At 40.2% G+C, this 21,810-nt stretch overlaps 1 protein-coding gene across 4 annotated transcripts in view; it reads left to right on the top strand.

Moving 5' to 3' along the window:
* The first annotated feature begins 8,045 nt into the window (after positions 1-8,045).
* The window catches only part of PLCG2 (phospholipase C gamma 2), a 61,592-nt gene continuing 47,827 nt past the window's right edge, over positions 8,046-21,810 (top strand). For 3 of the 4 annotated variants that reach the window (XR_013538653.1, XM_072980673.2, XM_072980674.2), the window contains exons 1-2: positions 8,046-8,182; positions 18,097-18,325. Coding sequence is in view for 3 of the 4 variants with exons in the window: in XM_072980673.2 (XP_072836774.2) it covers positions 18,130-18,325 (196 nt within the window). In the remaining variant the exon portion in view is untranslated. Of the gene's footprint in view, positions 8,183-10,386; positions 10,403-18,096; positions 18,326-21,810 lie in introns of those variants that run through there. The other variant, XM_020805745.3, reaches the window with a different exon arrangement.

Below are 21,810 nucleotides of genomic sequence, written 5' to 3' on the forward strand. Positions count from 1 at the left end.
CAAATTATTTTCCTTTGTTGCACCTGCAGAAAGCAAACAGGATAATTTGCAGTAGCTTCTAACTGCTAATTAACAGGTCCCAACTTTGATTTTTGGGGTTATTCCAATCCGGTGGGTTAGTACACGAATAAAAATCCATACAGCGACTCTTCATTGCCAGCCAGGGAGTGATGACATTTGTCTTCTGCAGGTGAAACTTTGCCACAGGATTAGGGCCAGAATATTTTTAATCCATTTTGTTTGTCTGCAGGGGAGGGAATTTGCTGTCTTCTTGGGTCCTCCTGCTGCTGCCATGTCCCACATTGAACATAAACTTTTCTCAGAGTTCTCAATACCTTCGTATTCGTGCTGTCAAATTCCAGGTTCTGCATATGAATATGGGTTTCTAAATGCTGTGCAATCTGATATTGATATATTTACCAACCTTGGAAGGATGGAAAGCTAAGTCAACCACAAGCTGTCTAACTGAGCACATTGGTACTGAATTCCGGTCATAAGCAGAGTCTTGATGGCAGTACTGCTGTTTAACCACCAAGTCATATACTTTTTCCTTCCTTAGGGGATCAAGGCATACAAATACAGGATAACCTGCAAATATTTTGGGACCTATTATTTATTAATTTTATTTATTTAAAATATTTTTACCCTGTCTTTTTCCTCGAAAGGACCCAAAATAAGTACTGGCTTGAATCCTAAACTTTCCTCGGGTTTTAGTGACTTGCTCTTTACCTAGTTCTGTTTCATATCTTCTGTATTTTGATGTACAGTGTCACCTCGCTAGACAGTTACTCCGCATGACAGTTTTTTCGTTAGACATTGACTTTTTGTGATCGCTATAGCGATTCGCAAAACAGTGATTCCTATGGGGGAATTTCGCTGGACAATGTTTGGTCCCTGCTTCGCAAACCGATTTTCACTAGACAACGATTTTGACAGCTCCCCCCGCACTCGCAAAACGGGTGTTTTCAGGATCTAACCTTCGCAAGACAGCGATTCAAACAGCTAATCGGTGGTTCGCAAAGCGGCTTTCCTATGGCCGATCTTCGCTACACAACGACGATTCTTCCCCATTGGAATGCATTAAACAGGTTTCAATGCATTCCAATGGGGAAATGCTTTTTGCTAGATGATGATTTCGCTAAACAGCGATTTCAGTGGAATGGATTATCATCGTCTAGCGAGGCACCACTGTACCTTCTGCCTGATTTTGAATTGCATCGTTTTATTCTTCTGCTTGGCGATGTTGTGCGTGTCGAGGCATTGGGCGATGACATCTCACTGTGCAATACAAAGCTACCACTTCAGAAATTGCAAACAAACATGGAAAATGGGAAGTGTGACTCAGTTGTACTTCCTGGCCCCATCTCCTATGTATTTATGTCAGATCTTGAAACCATGTAGTGGCTGACATATCGCAGACTATTTGTTCAGTTATTCTTTTTTCCCTTTGTACAAGGACAGATCTTAACAGTAATTTGGTATTCAAAATTTTAACTGATCTCTTGATAAAATGTCTTTGGCGAAACAATGCTCCCTCTGAGAGTTGTGGGTGAAAATTTGACATTCAAACTCCAAAAGAAAGGCTCATGAAGCACACAAGAGGAATACTGTACGTCATGAAGGTTGTTCTTCCTATCTTGTTGATGGATTTGTAGCTGTAACTAAACAAATGAGCTTCAGGCTTACGGAAACATAACATGTATTGTGAAGGATAAAGGGTTCCCTACAACATCAGCCAAAGCTTGTAAATTTTGCATGCCACTCTCTGAAGTTCCTTAAAATAAAAACAGCAGCAGCAGCAATAACAAAGGTTTCTTGTCATGAACAGTAGTCTGTAGTCCCAATTAACCTGATAGATGGGTAGAGGGTCGTTTGCTTTAATACAAATGAAGCTATTGTCCTTCCTCCTTAAAAAAAAATATGTCGCTGGTCCAAGAAGGGTAGATTTGGAAGCACCGAACACATTTGTTTTATTTATTTATTTAATTTTTTTAACCCTGCCTTTCTCCTTAAAAGGACCCACAGGGGCTTCCCTCATTAAACAGACAATATTTCAAAACACTTAAGTATACCAATTTTTTAAATAAGTGTTAAACTAATATGGTAAGTAAAATCAATACTAAAGACACATTTGAAAATAACAGAGCACAACAATCCATTAAAAAAAACACACACCACAACCCTCACAGACCACCAGTCACTAAGGAAAAGTGTGCACACACACACACACACACACACATGGACACACACACACACAAGGTAAAAGAGAGATTTGCACAATGACTCACAAAATATGTTCATCTGAAGATCTGTTGCAAGAGGGAAACTGAGATGCTTTCTACTAATTAGGTTCCAGGGGAAAGCCATTAAGTGTTTGTGCAATTAAGGGAACCCTATTCCACAAGGTTGGGAGAACAGTGTTAAATCACGCCGGCAAAAGAAAAATAAAGATCAAGGCTTCTTAGGGCACTGCTTATATGAATAAACCAACCGTAATCAAGTCCTCTCTTCTTTGGCAGATCTTGCTCTGTGCCAGAATCCATCTTAGCTTTCTTGGGGCAGCCAGACCCACCTGGCCCACCGCTCGCCAGGAGCTGCTCAAGGAGTTAATGAACAGCTGGTTAGCCCCATTCCTGTATTGTCACTTTGGGCCCTGTGTGATGGACGGGGACGCCTAAGATCCTCAGAGGGGGTCTTTCTCTCAGGCCCATGACGCTTGCAGGAGCCTTTGACGGGGACACAAGACAGGGCCTTCTCCGTGGCTGCTCCCAGATGGTCGAATGCTCTCCCTCAAGAGAGTAGGTTGCCCCCCCTCCATACTTTGTCCTTTCTGCAAATGTTCAAGACCTGCCTGTTCCAGGAGGGTTTTGATTGTTAAGATGGAGTCTTCCTCCCAGATGTTGGGCAAATGGTCTTTTTAAGTGTGTTTTACAAGTTTCTAAACTTTTTTTTGTTATTGCATGTTCGCTGTGTGTGTATGTTTTGGTTATTTTCTCTCTCTCTCTTTGTAACTTATTGTGGATTTAGTCTGACTTGTTTTAAGCAATTTAGAGCTGTCTTGGGTCGCTCGGTGGGAGAAAGGTGGCCTAAAGGACATAACACCCATGAAGGCACCAGGGAGGAGAAGCTTTGAGGGTTAAGGGTTGGTAGGAGCCAACACACCCCACCGAGGACATGGGGATGGAAGGAGGATTCATTCTTAGCTATCTTTAGGAAAACCCTAAATCTCACCTCGATGGCTCCTGTGTCAGTTTAGGGACTTCCAGCATTTTGAGGTGGGAAAAAAAATCCCACTCTTTGTGGAAAGCTGCTTTTTTAAAGGCAAGGAGCTTCCAGAACAGTGGCTTGTTTGCCTGTGAGATTTATTGCCTGTTGTAATTTTGGAAAGGGAGTGGCTGAGGCTGCATTTCCCGGCTCTGCATGTAAGCGCTGGCTTTGTCCTTCGGCTCAGGCAGCAAAACATCTTGAGCAAGCTTGGCTAGCATGCCCGAGCCACTGTTCTGAGAAGGCTTGTATTGCATGCTGATCAGACTGCTTTTCTGAGTCCCTGATTCCTGTTAGCCAGAGAGACACCCTGGCAGGAATGATATCTTTGTTGCCTAGCCTATGCCATCCGCCACTGAGACTTACTCAGGAAGCCGGGAATCCTACTTGAGACTGAGCATCATCATTTCAATGTGGCAGGGTACATTTCTGAGCTGAAGAAAATGACCCCCTCGCCCCAGACCACAGGAGCAGCCAGTGCTGAGAAAGGGGTGGACATTTTGGTGAACTTGAAGCTATTCTCCTCTGTCATTCTACAGCATAGCAAAAAGGAATTTTAATGAGAAATTCAACACACTGAAACACCTCCCTCGTTCTATCCAATGACAGAGCCATCCCTGAATTTTCTAAAGGGAAACAAGGTGATGGACTGGCTCTCCTGGAAATAGACATTCTTTTCAAACTGAATTGAGCCAATTCATTGAGCCATTGCCTTTTCACCTTTATTTTAAAAGTGGAGTGCATAACATCTCTCAGGCTCAAGCAAGATGCCGGAGGGACCAGATTCTGCCCGCAAATTGCATGATGGGAATCTTTGGCCAAGGGGGCCACGCTGCATTTTCTGAGTTGCAAAATATAGTGTCTATTAAAAATGGGACTTTCACAGCTAGCTCTGTGGTTGGTGGGGGTGGGAATTGCCCACCTGTGCTACAACTCTTTGTTGCTGCCATTGTCAGCATCAATTTGAGCCGCCCTTCTGCATAGCCATTTGTCAAAAATCCGTCTGGGGTCCTTCAAGCTCCCCCTCCTACATAGCACCCTATAACCACACAAGCGTCCCCATCAGCACCATTATGGGTCTTCCAATGCAAGATTGACCGCCCAATGCATGTTCTCTGCATTTCTTTCCCTACCTACCGTGCTTCCTAGAAAATAAGACAGGGTTTTATATTAAGCTTTGCTCAAAAAAAAACAAAAACGCATTAGGGCTTATTTTCAGGGGATGTTTTATTTTTTTCATGTACAACAATCTACATTGATTCAAATACAGTCACGTCATCTTCTTCTGGTTGCTGCACAATGGTGGAGGGTGGGGTTTCACTTAACGGGGGCTTATTTTTGGGGTAAGGCTTATATTACGAGCATCTGAAAAATCATACTGGGGCTTATTTTCAGGCTAGGTCTTATTTTCTGGGAAACAGGGTAGATCCAGTGCTTTCCTAAAAACATTGGTCACCATAAACAGCCGCCATTCAGTGAAGTATGGCAATGTAGGCTAAACAGATCCCATGTGTCATACTCATCACCTGGGGGGGGGGTTTCTATGACATGTCACATTTTCTCTGCAACCTACATTTGAAGCCATAAGCAAGTGCAAACATATTTATGAGCAATCTGGATTTTCTCACCAGATCACTCATAAACATGTTCAAACTCACCCATAAGCTCAAACAGAGGTTGCAGGAAAAAAAAACATGAAATGTCACAGAAATCCTCCCACTACATCACCAATAAATCAGCACAGGATTATTTTTCTACTGTTGAAAACTCAGTAACAGCCTCTGCTTAATGTGCCTTGACATACTTGTTGATGTAGCATTCATTGGCCAAAATCCTGTTGCTTAGTGTAGTAAATTGCAGTAAAGTAGGCCCGTAGGACATCTGGATAGCTCACTGATTTAGGTATCTGTGGGGAGTTCAATTCCCCACTGTGCCTCCTTGAGAGGGAGTGGACTTGATGATCCATTGAGTCCCTCCCAGCTCTATAATTCGATGATGATGATGATGTTTTGCAGAGATTTTTAACGGTCCCATTATTGTTGCAGTGAGGCTGACAACTGCTGTGCAGGTCACAGTAATAACACTGCTGTGCTCTGTTTGGTTGAGTGAGTTATGCTGTTCAGGACTACACTAACACCAGAAGCAAAGTAACCCAGTTATACATTTTCTTGACTCCTCAGTTCATTATTCTGCACTGTGAATTCTGTGGCTCCATTGCGTAGGGGATGTTAAACTGTAGTTGCTAACTTTTTTTCTGGCCTTGCTCCTCTCCTGTCCATAGTAGCCTGTCCTGCTGAAATGTAGACGTGAAACTTTTCGTGCCATGGAGCTGATGTGGCAGCACTGCGCTTCACCAGCAACATTTCTGCCGACAAAAGGACAGAAGCGTGACTGGAAAAAAAGTTGGCACCCCTATGGTTAATTGACTCATAGATTTTGTGTGGTGGTGGTGGTGGTGACGACTCAGACCTCAACATTAGTCCTCTAGAAAAGTGTTCACAAGTGGACCTAGTTTTTAATATGCAAAGAAATAGGAAAAAATGCAAAGAAAATTATCACAAACCACACAACTCTTTCTTTTAATGAACAACTGCTACCATTTGTTTGGAAATGTGCAATCAAGGTGTGGCACAACAGCACAGATACAGATCTTATTTCCTGGTCCTAGTCATCTAAGAGGAGTGCCTTAAATCTGTCAGGAACTTGCTATTCACATTCCAAAACCAAGTTATTTTAATCAAATGGGATTAATGTTTCTCTTACCAAACTGAGAGATGACCTGTCCAATGGATCTGAATCCACATTTGTTGTATACTTCCTGCCCACAGAATGTTTACTTGGAGAATTGTGCTAAGAAGAAACCAACCAGGTTTTACAAGACACTTTTGAAGTGTTCCCACGAGATCGCTTGTGCAACCATTCCTTAAAAAAATTAAAAGTTGAGCGATGAATAATCCATTCACCAGAAGTAAGCTTTCCAGTTTCATCATTCAAACAGATTTCATGCCGAAGCATATTAAACAAATTAATTGAAGGCAATCTGATCTAGTTTATTTGAATCACAGCACTGTAAGTTTGGGATTAACTTCTAGAAGTTTATTGGCCATGACAGGCTGTGAAAAAATTGTGTTTCCCAGATGTCCAAATGTGTCTGGCGGATGCTTCTCTGTGTTTGCTCTGAAAAATTCAAAGTCTCTTGTTCAATATGTTGCCATTTATCAGTTGATGAAAGGTACATACATGTAAAGCTAGGATTCTAGGAAACTATGAGCAACCTTTTATTCATTTGTTGTCCACCAGAAGCTTGCACTTCAAATATCAGAAATTATTTGCTCCCTGGTTTAGAAGCAAGAATAACTAAAACCCTCCTGATTGTACCTTTGCTAACTGGGGACCTGATTCACATTTTAATTGGTACTTAAGGAACTCCTTATCATAATAAACTGCAATGTCAGGGTTAACTGTGGTTCTCTTCCCTACACATAATGGTTCTCTATCCCTTAATAAATTGCATTGATGCAAGTAATAAAATACTGTGCTACAATCAACTTCAGGGGCCTCACCCTGCATTTCCCTACAACAAGTCAACACGCCAGGAAACAGAATAACAATATTACAATAACAATATTAGACTACACTGAAACTGAGTAACAATATGAGGCTACTACTAGATTTATCATCCCCCAAAAAATATGTATAAGAAGACTGAGATACTTTCCAGGGTTGAGTTAGCAGACCCACAAACCCTCACAAAAGCCCTGCCTCTTGTAACAAGAAATATTTTGTATAAAATAAGATCTTATTATTAATACATATTAATACAAATTTGCATTATGATAATTTTAAGGTGCCCATATTTTGTAAACATTCATGGAAACAGCACCTTTCCATCAGAACAAGCAGCATCCTTCTGATCTGCCTGCTGGCCTGGGAAGGTTCTCTTCCAGAACATATGTGAGTCTGGAAATGGTCCTCTCAATAGGAGTGGCTCCTATAAACCTCTTATCGATTAACCGGAATGTGTATCTAATTCTTTGTGCTTTGCAATAGATAAACAGAAGTGCATTTACAAGAGATGTCACTGAGAACCATTATTAGCTTTATTTTTTTTAAAAAGAAATGCTCTGGTGGAAACAAACATTGCTAGGGACTCATTCCTTGATACGGATAGATGTTGCCCCCTAGAAATCTGTCCATACGGGGTGAAATCTTGTTATTTTGGGGGCTTTCCTCCCCAGGTCTGAAGAGAAAGCCACAGGGAGTCTCCCCTCATGAGCTGAACCTCTTCCAAACTGAGGGAGTTTGGAAGGTTATGTTAGCCGACTGGCGAACATAAAATGGTGCCAGGGGATGGATGATGCCACTATGTGGTCAGGGATCAAGCCTCTTGGGGACTCCCTAGTCAGGGCCTGCTTCGAGGGGCATCTCCCTCTCCTTTCACGCGACGCCATAGGACACCGAAACGCCAAAGGGGAGTCTCTAAAGGGAGGGAAGGAGACCAGCGAGAGACTCCACCGCCGGGCGCGAGGGGCTCAAAACCTCTCCCCTCGTTGCCTTCCTCCCCGCCTTTTCCACGCCGGCCGCGGAGTGGCTGGGGCTGCGTCACGTGGGGCAGGGGGCGGAGGCGGAGGCACCTCCCCCTTTCGGAAGGCTCCGCCCACCGCGCTTTCCCTCAGAAGCAGAAGTCGGCGCCCGGCTGAGGCGGAGGAAGTGGCGGCGCCTGAAGGAAGGGGGACTTGAGGGGGACTTGAGGGGCGGCAGGAATTATCCCGGGCGGAGAGGTTGTGCCCCTCGCTTGCCTTCCTGCCTCCGACCGACCGACCGACCGACCCTCCGGCCGTCCTTCTTCCCCCCGGAACGAAAGGGAAGACGCCGGTCGCCGGCGGGCAGCGCCGCCCCTCGCCCCGCTGAGGCGCAGGTGAGGCCGGGCGGGAGAGACCGAGCCGGTGGACGGACGGACTTCAGCCCTCGTCGGTTTGGAGTGTTCTTTTCTCCCTCAGAGAGTCTAAGGGCAAAGTTTGGAGACCTCATTAGGGAGTTTAAAAAAAAAGAGGACTACAACTCCCAGAATCCCCCACAATCCACGGATCTGGTTAGAGGAGTCTTTTTTGAGCTCAGGGTTGGGAGGAAGAAGAGGCGCCCTCTGTTTCCACCCCTCCCAGAGTGGGAAAGGCTGCTTGTGGTTTGTTTGTTTGTTTTTTTTTTTTGGTGGGGTGACTACAACTCCCAGAATCCCCCACCACCCACGGATCTGGGTAGAGGAGTCTTTTTTGAACTCAGGGTTGGGAGAAAAAAGAGGTGCCCTCTGTTTCCACCCTTCCACCCCTCCCAGAGTGGGAAAGGCTGCTTCTGTTTTTTTTTGGGGGGGGGACTACAACTCCCAGAATCCCCAAGCCACAACCTGCCTAGGATAGGGGAGGCTGGGAAGATCCATCCTGCTGCCTGGTGGGGGTGTGTGGTGGTTCTGGGAATTGTGCTCCCTAAAATACAAGTAGCTGTTTTCCAAATTCTGGGCAGGGGTTTATAAATTAAGGGTAGAGGTTGCTTTTCTAACACATCTCTTTCCTTCCCACTTGGGGGGGGGAGTGTAGTTTTGTTTTTAATTAGGTGGAGAGGATGATGCATGAGCATGATAAAAATGGGACAGGAAGGTATGTCCTCCACCCCACCCCCCTCACCTTGCAATCTGGTACACCCACAATTGTAATATAGGTGGATCTTTGGTTAAATTGGAGGAATCTTCTTCAGGGTCTCTTGGGGGGGGGGATCCTTTGCTTGTTTTGCTGCTGCCTGTTACTAAAATGTCAGTATTTACCCTAAAGTATCTTCAGGGTGGCCTGCACAATAAAAATAAATTAAAGAGGAAGTCATGGATGTTATATGAGCTTAAAATGGAAAGCTAAACGCTATCAGCAGGAAGCATTCTGTGTGTGCTCTGTTGTGCTCTTTTTCTGTGCTTATTCCTTCATCCCTAAATAGGTAGCTGTTACTCCATGTCTCCTTTCTCTCTGCCACTGCCCTGCACTAAGCCTATTGCCAGTTTCTTGGAAATCATGGGCTGTCTGATGGGCCAGAATCTTATTGTGCGTTTATACTGGAATCGGTATAACTGCATAAATTGCAGAAGCAAATTGCCACTAATTAACAAGTTGCTGCCTGCGTTCCTTGTCTCAGGCCAGTCTTGCAACTTGGCGCATGACTAGGCATGTGAATGGCAACTAGTTAATTAGTGGCAGTTGGCTGCCGTAATTTGTGCAATTATGCATAGGCCAGCAAAAATCCACAATAGGATTCTGGCCATCAGATGGGAAGAGACCTCAAGGAGGCGGAATGTCCCCACACCGTAGACGGCTGTCATTCTGCACATGCCTCATGGCTCCCTCTTTAGTGCCATCCCTCCACTCTTAAGCAGGTTTTGGTTACTTGCGTTTTCCCCTCCTTTTGCCCATGCCCCCTCGTTTTTGCACTTGCTTAGTGAATTTTTTTAAAAAGCAAGTGCTAAATGGAATCTGAGTGGAAGGAAGTGCCCTTCCTCTTGAGATCTAAACTGGCATGAGTGAAGAGGAGCTGTTACTACAGTATCTACATATTTAGCACAGTGTGTTACTTTTGTTTGAGCTGCTGTTTTTATGTTGCCCTCATCAATCAGTAAAGATGTGCTTATCCAGGGATGGAAAGGAACATGCATTCTATGTATACTTTGGGGCTTTTTGGTATAAGAAAAACAAGCCTCTACGAGCCTCCTGTTTTCTAAAGTCTTCCTGTAATGTTTTTTCCCCCTGTGTCTTTATTCTGAGTACCTATGCAGCCTCCCTAGGAAAGCTTGCTATACCCTTTCCTTGGCTTCACAGACATCTTGTTTCTTAGTCCAAATTTTGTTTTGACTTAAACAAGCATTTTAATATAGAGGTTGCTTCTGGAGGAGCAGTATTACTGCTTGTTTGCTTTAGTTTTTAAAAATATTACTTTAATCATTTCATGCTGTAAACTGCTTTGAATATTTTTGGAGAGGAGCAAGTTATTAATCAGGAAGCCTGTCTTTCCATGGCTCTGGAACCAGCAGACTGATACAGTGACATGCCCCCCCCATCATCTTCCCGCTAGTGGAGACAGCTGGTGGAAGCAAAAAGAAAGAAATGTGAGTGGCTTAGTAACAGTGCTGATTTAGGTTTGTGTGTGTGTGTGAGAGAGAAAGAGAATGAATCTTGAGATGAGGAAATGAATGGGGGGAATCACTCTGTGTCAGTAAATTACTATTGTCTTAGGACTGAAATGTCCTAAAAAGGGAGTGAACTCCAGCCATGAGAACTTGGTGGATTTAGTGGTGGAAAGGTTTCATTTAGGAAGTAGTGGAAATCTCAAGCAGAAGAACAGCAGGAGTAGCTGGAGATAAGGTATCTAGAATCATCTGTTATTAGACCTCTGTTCAGTATTTAATCATCTTGGTTGGTGTTGGGTAAAAGAATTAAGCAGTAGTAAGGAAATCTGAATTAGTTATCTGGTCTATTGTGCAGGAAAAAAAGAGTAATTAACAGATCATCTCAATAGATATCTATTTGAAAGAGCGTTCCTTTGAATCCAGTAAGTTTTAGTCTTAGTAAAATGAATGAACAATTTCAATCTATGACTGAGAAAAAAAATCTATTTTGGACTCGTAAAATTTCTCAGAAAGTGTATCTATTTGGGACTTTTTTTAAAATGTAGGCATAGTTTCATATCTTCTGTTGTGATGGAAGGAGTGGGTTTACATTTTGTGCTCAATTCTGTTTTACCAGTCATGTCTAGTGATGTTTTTAGTACTGCCTTAGTTACCATTATAATAATCTCTAAGGCCACCCAAGAATGACCAGTTATACTGTGTTTCGGATTTGAAAAAGAGTCCTTTGAAAGAAGTGTTCTTCCTGTTCTCTGTCTTGGTGTGGGAATTCTTTTCCAAAACAACCAAAGAACTTCTGAAATATTTGCACAATTACTGTATTTGATAGCTAATTTAATTGTCAATTTGTGTTAGTAAAGTATTTTATTATGCCAAAACCATGTGCTAAAATATTTTTTAGAAGTTGCGTTGCCCAATATTAATTCTTGTTATTTGGATGGACTGGAGAAACAAGTGTTTGGGGGATATATATGAAACACTGAGGGTCTAAACTTAATGTGTCCAGTTGAATTAATGAGAGCTATCCATAAACCACAGACATAATAGCACTTTCCCTATAGTAATGGAACTTCAGATTGCAATTAAAGTTTCTCTAGAGAAAGTTATTGCATTGTTTTAAGATTTGTTTCTTTTATCACGTTAATATAGCAGTTACCATGAAAATGCTGTGTTCACATGTTAAGAGGAAGCCAGAACGCAAACATATGGGGCTCATTTGCTACTTTATGAACAGGAACATTAATTAGAAAGCCATAATTAATATTGACTTCCTGTTACGTGTGAATGAGGAGCTGTTGGTAATTGCTTCCAGTAAAGATAGGAGTGGCATGGTTAATTAATTGTAGAGTCTGGACTGAATGGCCTTATGACAGGGAGTCCCTTTAGGATGACAAGTGTATTATTTTAGTGTTTGTATACTTAGTGTTTTAGCTTTAAATACTGTTTTAGTGATGTAAGCCGCCTTGGGTCCTTTTGGGGAGAAAGGCAGCATAGAAATATTTTAAATAAATAAACAAATAAATATATTACATCAGAGTATGATAAACCAGCCCTTTGTATATTTACCCCCTCCACAAGTTCTCATTCTACTAAGTGATGTCTATTCCAAAGCTCTGCCGTTGTGATGCAAAGATGAACCAGAATTTAGAGTTGTCACATAAATCCTGGTTTGTTCAGAAGCACATAACCATTGTTATTTTGTGTGACATGATGGCTCTGTACCTTTTATTTCCTGGAGCAGATGTTGGTGAGTTCTTCAAATATTTGTGTAAGTTTAGTTAAATTCTTCCATCTTCAGGTCTGTGCATGCACATAGAGAACAAATCGTTAACTTCTTTTAGAGGATAGGTAGAGAAGGGTAATTGGGTGACTCAGCCTCTGGTTTCTCAGAACTCCTGTCATTATCCGTGGAATTTTCTCCCTTGCTGCATTGCTTTTCCAAATTCCAGTGTAAACTAGTCAGGTGCTGTTAGTATATTCATCCGTATCATTCAGGCAAAAAGTTCCAGTTACATTGGTACCTGAACAGTTTTAAGAGACAACATTTAAAATTGTCATCGCTGTAATGTGCAGTTCAGGATTTTCAGAACATTGCAATGGAGAAGACAGTAGGCCAAGTCTTCACAGATACAGTATATGAACAGGTTTCTCACATAACCATTGACTGCATTTTCTTATTCCAGTTCGATTGCAGCCGGTAGTACCTGGTGTTCATTGTGGTTCAGTTGAAGGCAGAGCCACCAGTAGAGGGTAGAGCTGAGGGTAACAGAGAAGGCTGGGAAGAATGGGTGTGTGTGTGAAGACAACACGTGGGCACATGCATGCAAGCTCACATATAAGTGGATGAGCAAGCATTTATTCAGGCACCACATCACTCCCATTCCATTTATTCATACAGGTTGGCTGAAAAGCAGAAAAGTAAACCTTGCTCCAAGGTTAGACGTGTTCCTACTTATTCTCTCTGCGCTTAATTTCAAAAGTGGACAGTGACTTGTCCACTCCCATTCATTTCCTTTCTCCTCCTCATACAGAGTGTGGTAAGGCTGGGATTCCAATGGGAGGGAGGCAGGAGTGGGCTAGCTGGGGTGTAAATGAAGCAGTACCCCATTGACTTTACCGAACTGCATTGGTCTCATTCACAGAGTGTTCTGTATATTTCTTCCAAACCTGTACTAATTGTTTCAATTCAAACACTGTTTCTTGATACTACTGCATCTTCTCCAGTAGTTTGTTTAGGATAGCTGCCAGATTTAATTTTCTGCCAAGGCATCCTGTAACAGCTAATAGGTTTCTTCTGTGCTTGCAGTTAAGACTGCAGACATTTCTTCAAATGTTGAGTGACTTTTTCTGATGTGCTATGCAAATAGATATGGGTAAATGCTACAGGTTTGAAGAATGGAATCTGGTATGTAGGGAGCATTATAATAAGTAATAACTTGAGCTTTTCTCTTACTATTTAAGATGAAGTTTGGTTTTGGATTTTGGGAATGCAACATTGTGAACATTCCTGCTGCTAATTTGAGATGAAGGATGCGGAGCAGTCAGTAACATTGCTGTGATCTGATTCACTTATTTGTGTTCTAACACACAGTAAAAGTAAAGTGAATGTTAAAATGCCTAATTATGTATTAGTGTGTGTTTTGCTCTTAAAATGGGGTAGTATGCATTTCTAAGACTAGACAGTTTTGCTTTCCTCAGGATAGCTCTTTAAGAACCAGCAAGGATGTGGGGAAAAAAGCAGAGGCTGTGCGGTCCGGTTATTAACAAGGAAACCAAAGCACGTTGTTTGTTATGAAAACTGGTGGGAAAAAGAATAAAGAAAATAAATAAGAGAGATGCTGGGGTTACTAGTATATGTTTTGGGTTTTTGTTTTTTAGGTCTGTCTTTTCAGAATGAGGGTTGCTGTGATTCCAAAACAGAGCTTGGTAACCATTGCTTCCTGTTATTTCTCATGAATGAGAGCAGCCTACCTGAGAATCTTGCTCTATTACACCTGATTCCAACAGAAGGGTTATAGTTCTGTCATACAGCACATGCTTGCATGCTGAAGTAGCAGAGACTCATGCCTGGGAATACTGATGGTTTGTGAACTGAGTGGGGTGCCTGCCTTACCCCACTTGGGTATTTGCAGTTGATTGTTTGGTTGGGGCAAAATAAAACAAAATCCTGTGAATTATAACATACTCATTAAGGCCAAAATCTCATACACATGTATATGAAAGTGAGCATAGTTGAAGGCAATTAGGTTCTAATCAAGGTTGTGTTGTAGGCACAGCAGGTGTGTTTGAACATGTTGATAAATGATAGTGTCATTTGAGCTGGCTGGATAGCTCATTGGTTTAGGAAGCCAGAGGTTGGGAGTTTGATTCCCCACCATGCCGGAAAAGAGCCAGCCTGTGTGGTTTTGGACAAGCTCTAGAGTCCCAAGATGGTGCCTAGAAATCTCTGGAAATGGTCACCATGAGTCAGAATTGATTTGATGGCACACATTATTATATAGCAGGAGAAGAGGACCTGTGGACCTCTGCATGCTGTTGGAGCCCTGCTGCAGTCTGGTTCAGCCAACGTTGTCAGTGTTTGGGCTGATGGTATCTTGCAGTCTGTAGTTTGGGTCAAATCACTTTTGAAAATGTAATCTGATCATGGGTAGTTCATCACACCTGTACACCCACCCACACCACCAAAGCACTAAATTAAGATTTGGAAATCTTGTTCAAGTGTTGGCCTAGCAATAAAACCAGTGTTGCTATTGAGTTGCATCTCAGTTTTTCATTGCAAGAAGATTTTTTTAAAAAAACCCTCTCAAGGTCACTGCAGTATAAGTCTTGTTTCAGTGCCGTCTTCCTGAACGACATTGTTGGAGAATGCATTCTCTTGATTTCCTAAATGCTTTCCAGTGTACTGAAATATTCAAACAAACTTTAGTTATGACATTTAGAGAGCAGACATTCAGAAGTAATCCCAGTTGAATTCAGTGAGACTTTTTGATGAGTAATTGCATATAGGATTGTAGCCTGAATCTTCCTATGACGTTTTGATATTTTATATTGCTGCCTTGTGTGCTTATGCACAAATTAGTAACACTATGTCCTCTGTTTTAGACTGTTATTGTCACACTTAGTGCTCTAGTCATTGCACCATGTAAACTAGAATACTCAGTTTCCTGATAATGGTTCTGAAATCTTTAGATTAACTAATTTACAAGTAGGATTGGCAGCTATATTTTTATTTTATTTATTTATTTGATTTTTACCCTGCCCCTCTAGACAATGTCTACTCGGGGCGGCTTAGAAAAGGCCACTAATTCTTGCCTTGTGTATTTCACTTACCAATGTGCTCTACAGTGTTTTTCTTTATGGCTTTGCCCTGTCATTTAAAAGAAAAAACTTTATGGCATTTCCCACATACTACAGGACAAAGTACATTCTCTTATATTTGTTCTTTTAGTTGAAACAAAAATGCACGTGGCATTGAGTTCAATGTGTCTTAAGAATTTTTATGGAGTACATAGATGTGGAGTAGAGATGCATGTGTCAGGATAACTATATTTTTCCGATAAAGATTTCCAATTCATTTTAGCATTTGTTTCTTAATTAGCAAATGTATACGTGTGCGCTTTTCCTTGATAGGGCAAAAGGCAGAGGTAAGATGGACATTTTCATTGGTGCAGCATGAAGCATTAAGTGCTGTCTACTTCATTAGTAATTCTTTGCCATTTCTTTTTGCAAGACCTTCTTACTTTGTGAAAGCTTTGGTGCTTTCTCCCAATTCTTTATATTTTGTTAGGGACACAACATGAATGGTAGTTAATTAATAGTTCATCTAACCAGCGATGTGAAGTTAATTGTGGTGTTTTGTGAGGACCTATTTGATGTATGATTTACTGAAATTCATAGCGCATTTTAGGAAAGAGAGATAAGTGGGTCTGATATAAGGGTTTGGAGCTGGAGATTAGGAAACCCCATTGGATTTGCAGAACATCACTTGCTGTCCTCTGCATGCAGACCATTATTTCTGTTTAGTAGTTCAGTATTACTGAAAAAACAATACATCTTGGAATAAGCTTTTTATCTTTCTTAGAACATAATAAGATTATTATGTCTCTCAGAACAAAAATGTATTTACTGTGTACAGTATTTACCAGCAGATGTTATTTATGTAAAATATATCTATCAAAAAATCTCCTGAATATTTACAGAATGCTTGTTTCAGGATCATTAGTATTGACTAGAAGCAAAGAAAAAAGAATGAGTTGGTCCTAAATCATGAGATTAATGGAGGACAGGTGTATTCATGCATGGGCAGTTTTCAGAAACAGATGGATACTGAATATCTCTTTGAAACAAATAAACAAAACAATTTTGGATTGTTTCTGTAATGTTTAAAATGCATAGTTTAGGAACACCCTGTACACAATTCCACTTGCTGTATTGAAGGGTGGATTTGATTTAAACAAAAATTCACTCTCTGATTATTTAAATCATTTTTTTATTTTAAATCATGATGTGATTTAAATCAATTTGATTTTTAAAAAATCATTGATTTTTATCGACCCTGCTATGTTGAGTGTTCTGCATTCTCTTGCAGGAATCTTAACTCCTGAGTCTCCCTTTGTAATTCCCTTTTTGTACTATAATCACTTTAAGATCAATAACAGTTTCCTGGAAGGTTAAAATGTTCTGATACTGATTTCTTTCTGTTGTGTGGTATTGTTACTTTAAAGGGATGTGTGTTTCTTTTCTTTTCTTTTTTTACTGCTCTTACTTTGTTTTTAATGAGAACTGTAAAGTCCACTGGTCACAACCAGATTCCATATCAGGAATCTCAGGTTCAGTAGAGTCAGATAACTCATTGCTCCTGTAAGCCAGGCACAGGGAAGATCCTGCTTACATGAGAAGAGAGGCAGTACAGACTAAAGTTTTCTCACCATCTGATTTATTAACCAATGGGAACTGATGTTCCTTGCTGGTGTATTTATACATGGATGTATTCATATGACTAGAGCAGGGGTGTTTTCCCAAATTTGGGGATAAAGTATTTCTCACACTTGGTCCATGGGCAGTCCCAGATTCCATTTGCAAATCACTAAGAGATCTGCTGGTAGGTCTCGGTCAACTTTCTACTAACCTAATCTACATGAGAAAGATTGTACTGTATTTATCTAGCCCTTCTATATATACTGTGCTTCAACTTGGTCAGTAGTTCTTACCAACAGCTTTGGAAAGTTTGTCAATACTGTACTGTGATTCCCATCTTACAAATGACGATGGGGTATTTAGAATGTGGAACAGTGCCTAAAGTTAACTCGTGTGTTCATAGTGGAGGTGAGATTTGAGTTAGGAGTTTTTGGGCTGAGAGTTCAGCCTAAGCAGGGGCATGCTTATTTAGAAGGAAATCCCATTTGTTTGGTGGACCTTATTTGGTGGTATTCACTAGGAATTATTAGGAACCTGGTCATTATTTTTTTACCTGATGATCCAGAAAGCACAGTCAAGATTTTGATCTTGTAATATGTATAGGCAAAGTAGGGCTCTCCCAGATGTTGGTAGAGCCATAGCCAATGATGAAGAATGGCAGTTACAGTCCAGCAACATCTGGATGACTGTTTTTCTCACTTGTGTTGTAAACCTGGGTGGGTGATAATGAGGAGTCCTCTAAAGAAGGTGCTAAAATGTTTCTTCTGCTATAGATGATTGCATAATGCTGTAAAAGACAATATTTTGGTACCTTATTGATGTCTTTGGGGTGTCTTTACTTCATTTTCCGTATCATGTTGTGGTTATGTGCCATCAAATTAATTATCCAAAAATTCCTCTCATTTGTAGTTCTGCTCAAGTCTTGCAAGCTCAAGGCGATGGGTTCCTTTACTGAGCCAATCCATCTCATGTTTATTCTTCCTCTTCTCCTACTGGCCTCCAACTTTTTGGAGCATTTTTATATTTTCCAGTGATTGTTGTATTCTCATCTGTGATTTGGCCTTTCTGGAAAATTTTCTGAAGCTCTAATTTTTGTTAAAATTTATCATTCAGTGGCAGGTACCTGAGTACTGTACCTTGATCTCAAGAGCAGTTGTTCATGCTAGCCCGAGTTTCAGTTCTTGTAATTCTTACTCTTTGTGTGTAAATTTACAATGTATATTTATTTTAAAATATATCTTTATTCTGCTTCATTGCAGTTTACTTGAAGACGTTCTGCCTTCACTCTGAAAATGTCCTGGAGAAACATAGACTGTGGGGAGCTACCAGAATATGAGAAGAGTGAGATCAAAAGGACTCTGGAACTGGGCACTGTCATGACAGTGTATAGCCTCAAAAAATGTAATCCGGAAAGGAGGACAGTCCAGGTCATTATGGAAACCAGGCAGGTAGCATGGAGTAAAACAGCTGACAAAATAGAAGGATTCTGTAAGTATCTATTTATCGGAGTCATTGCGAATCATTGAATGTATCTTGCAGAAGTGGCTGCATTTTTGTTTATGAAGACTGGAACATGCAGATTGTATAATCTACTGCATTGATTTATAGATTCATAATCCTTATCTACCAATACTGTAGATTACAGGTACTATGTAGAAAAGTGTGTGGGAAAAGTTAGAAAGTGTTTTTTTTCCACAGAGGTTGCCTTCCAAGCCTTTCACTTTACCCTTGGGAGTGAAACATTAACTTAGGCCACATGTAGTTATATGAGGCAGCATAAAGTCCATTTTATTAATGTTGGTTTAATATCATTTGGGATTCATATCCTTAAGGCTTGTTTTTTCCAAATTTGGCTACAAATATGGTTTTGTGTTTGGCTTTAAATAGATCTTCACAGTCTTGCATAATGTTGTGGCTGTAGTAACAAAAAGTAATTCCTAAAATGACAAGATTAGTTATTAGATGTTGCAGAATCTGTGTTTAATTTGTTTAATGTTAGCTCTTAGTTCTGTTTAAAAAATTAGACATTTTTCAGGCTTATAATTGAATTTCTCCCATTTGAAGTCTTTGGGACATTTAAGAGGATTTAACTCGTTTGAAGAGACACTTGTACAGCAGGCCGAGGCAAAGAGGCAGTCCCGAAACAAGCAAAACCAGGGAGCTGGACAGGGGACAGATTGTATTTGTCTTCAATGTGGAAGAGATTGTCACTCTCGAATTGGCCTTCTCAGCCACACTAGACGCTGTTCCAAGTCCTCCATACAGAGCACATTACCATAGTCTCTCGAGACTGAAGGATGCCTACTACAGTGGGGTCTTGACTTGAGAACTTAATCCGTATTGGAAGGCGGTTCTCAAGTCAAAAAGTCTGTAAGTCAAGTTTCCATTGACCTACAGTGCATTGAAAACCGATTAATCCAGTAACAGGCCTTTTTTGTTCCATTTTGGTTTTTTTCTGGTCTGTAAGTCAAATCTCAGTCTGCAAGTCAAACCTAAATTTTGCGGCCAGAGAAGTCTGTAACTCAAAAAGTCTGTAAGTCAAGCCGTCTGTAAGTCAAGGGTCCACTGTACAACTTGTCTGGATCATGAGTGCTTTGGCACTTACTTGCATCTTTCCTGCAAAACCCACTATTAATGACTACAGCTGATATGTGTTTCTGTGTGCTTTCTGATACTCCTGATGCATTAGTGCTAAAGTGCTGGGGAAGTGGTATAGTTCTAAACTCTGTCACACTGGTACAAAGTGTACAAAAAACTGCACTGATTTAAGTGTCACTTTTTCACTTAAAACTAGATGTATTAAATAGATTGAATATATATGATCCTTATATTTTGTTTCATTCACATATCATGTGAGCCTTATTTGCCACCTATGATGGTATGACAGTAGCAGCTTAAAAATTGCCCTAATAGCACAGCTCAAAACACACCATGATTAAGGAAGTTTGTCAATGGTTTGCTGTGGTATCTTGAGTGATGAACTTTAGACTTGGTGTATAAGTGGTAACTAGAAACTTCTTTGCCAAATGAGAGTACATGTAGAATGAATATAGAGTATACAGAAAAATAGCAGACAAGTTGTGGTAAACCATAAATTTGTTATATATGATTTGGAATAACTACTGTTAGTGTATGAGTGGCCCAATTAAAAACAAACGTAATTGTCTGTTAGGGTACTTATGCCCTGTGCTAAGGCCCTGACTTAGTAACATTCTAATAATACTTCTACAAAAAAGAACAAGTTGATAGATTGATTGCTTCAATTATTTTATTTGTTTGTTTATTTATATTCATTACTTAGTTATATGCTACCTTTCTCCTCATAGGGGACTCAAGGTGGCTTACAATTAGCCATTTAAAACAATATTAAAGCAATTAAACGTATAATATATTAAAACCATCATTAAAACAATTTAAACAATTTAAAGACCCGGAGACTGGAAACACTCCGAAGCAAAAGAGCACAGCCTTCGCAAATACAATTTAAAAATATTTTTAAACATTTTAAAAATCTCTATATTCAATAAATACAGTGTGGTTAAAGGCTCCACTTATTTTTTGAAAATCTACATGAAAAGAAGGGTATTTGCCTGACAACAGAAGGACAAGAAAGAGGAAGCTAGCCTGGCTTCTTGGAATGATGTGTTCTAAAACCTGGGAGCAGACACTGAGAAGGCCCTCTCTTGCATAATCCCCAATCAGGCCTTTGAAGGTGGGGGCACGGAAGGGGCTCACAGCAGATCTCAAAAGCAGAGGAAACTCATATGGAGTAATAAGATCCTTCAAGCACATTTAAAGACTTGTGTGCATGATTTTATTATCACTTGATCAGTACAGGGAAACTTTAGTTGGGGAAACCAAGCATTAATTAGTTGGTATAAATTAACAATATAAATTAGCCTCCTAGTGTTTTATAAGTTAGTCAGTATAAATTAGCCTACTTGTGTTTTATATTCTTGTTTTTATTTCTGGTAAAATGGAATTTAAAAATATTAATTATGAACTTCTAACAATTGGTGATAGCTTACAATTCCATTAATGTCTCCAGAAGACATGTATACACTATTGTGTAGATAACAGATAAACCCAAGATCCAGTTGGTATAGAAATCCATGTTTCATTTCTCCTTCAAATGTTTGAAATTTCAACATATTCCAAAATATAACAGTAAAAGAAATGTAAAATAACTGTACTTTTTTCTGTTGAAGAGTGTAGCATTTTTATGTACATTTAGTGTGATACTGCACTTGCTTTGTACTCAGAATGGTAATGATAATTTGAAATTATTTTAATTAGAGAATAGAGACTTTGGCCAGTGTGCTGTTAAATTTTTAGCAAAGGTCTTACCTGGCTTCTAACTATTAACGAATGCCTCCCATTTGAGAAAAAAATTGGCAGTTACTTGAGCAGGTTGGACAGAAGATAGTGATCACTGAACCAGATCTCATTTAAAAACATGGCCTTCTTATGATTGAGCCGGTTTAGCCACCAGCAGAATGCTGGAAATTCCTTAACATTAAATTTGTTCTGTTCAGTAGCAAGTTAAAATAGCCAGGGAAGAGAGGAGCTGCAGTTTTAGCAAAACTGAAATCCCGTATGCTTAATGAAAGCTGGAAAATGTGGCTGTGCAATTTTTAAAATAATGACTGTGTTGAAGCCATATTGAAGGACTGTTGCTCGAACTGTGTCACAAATTGGAAAACAATTGTTCAGATTTGTTGAGCTTTTAAAGCCCGCTTATTTTAAAGATGGATTGAGTTCTTGTTTTCTGAGATACCTACTGTCTTCATCAGTTTCCATTTATGGGGAATGTTGGATTATAGTGCCTTTTTTCAGTGTGTATTTATAAAATCACAAGGAAAGAAGGATTAATGACACTAAACATTATGTTTGGAAAACCTATCAAACATATAGTGAAAACAGTGGGTTGCAATTGTCACATTTTTCAGACCAAACAAAAACAAAGTAAAAAA

The sequence above is a fragment of the Pogona vitticeps genome, chromosome 10, assembly GCF_051106095.1.
Source record: "Pogona vitticeps strain Pit_001003342236 chromosome 10, PviZW2.1, whole genome shotgun sequence".
NCBI classification, from domain to species: Eukaryota; Metazoa; Chordata; class Lepidosauria; order Squamata; family Agamidae; genus Pogona; species Pogona vitticeps.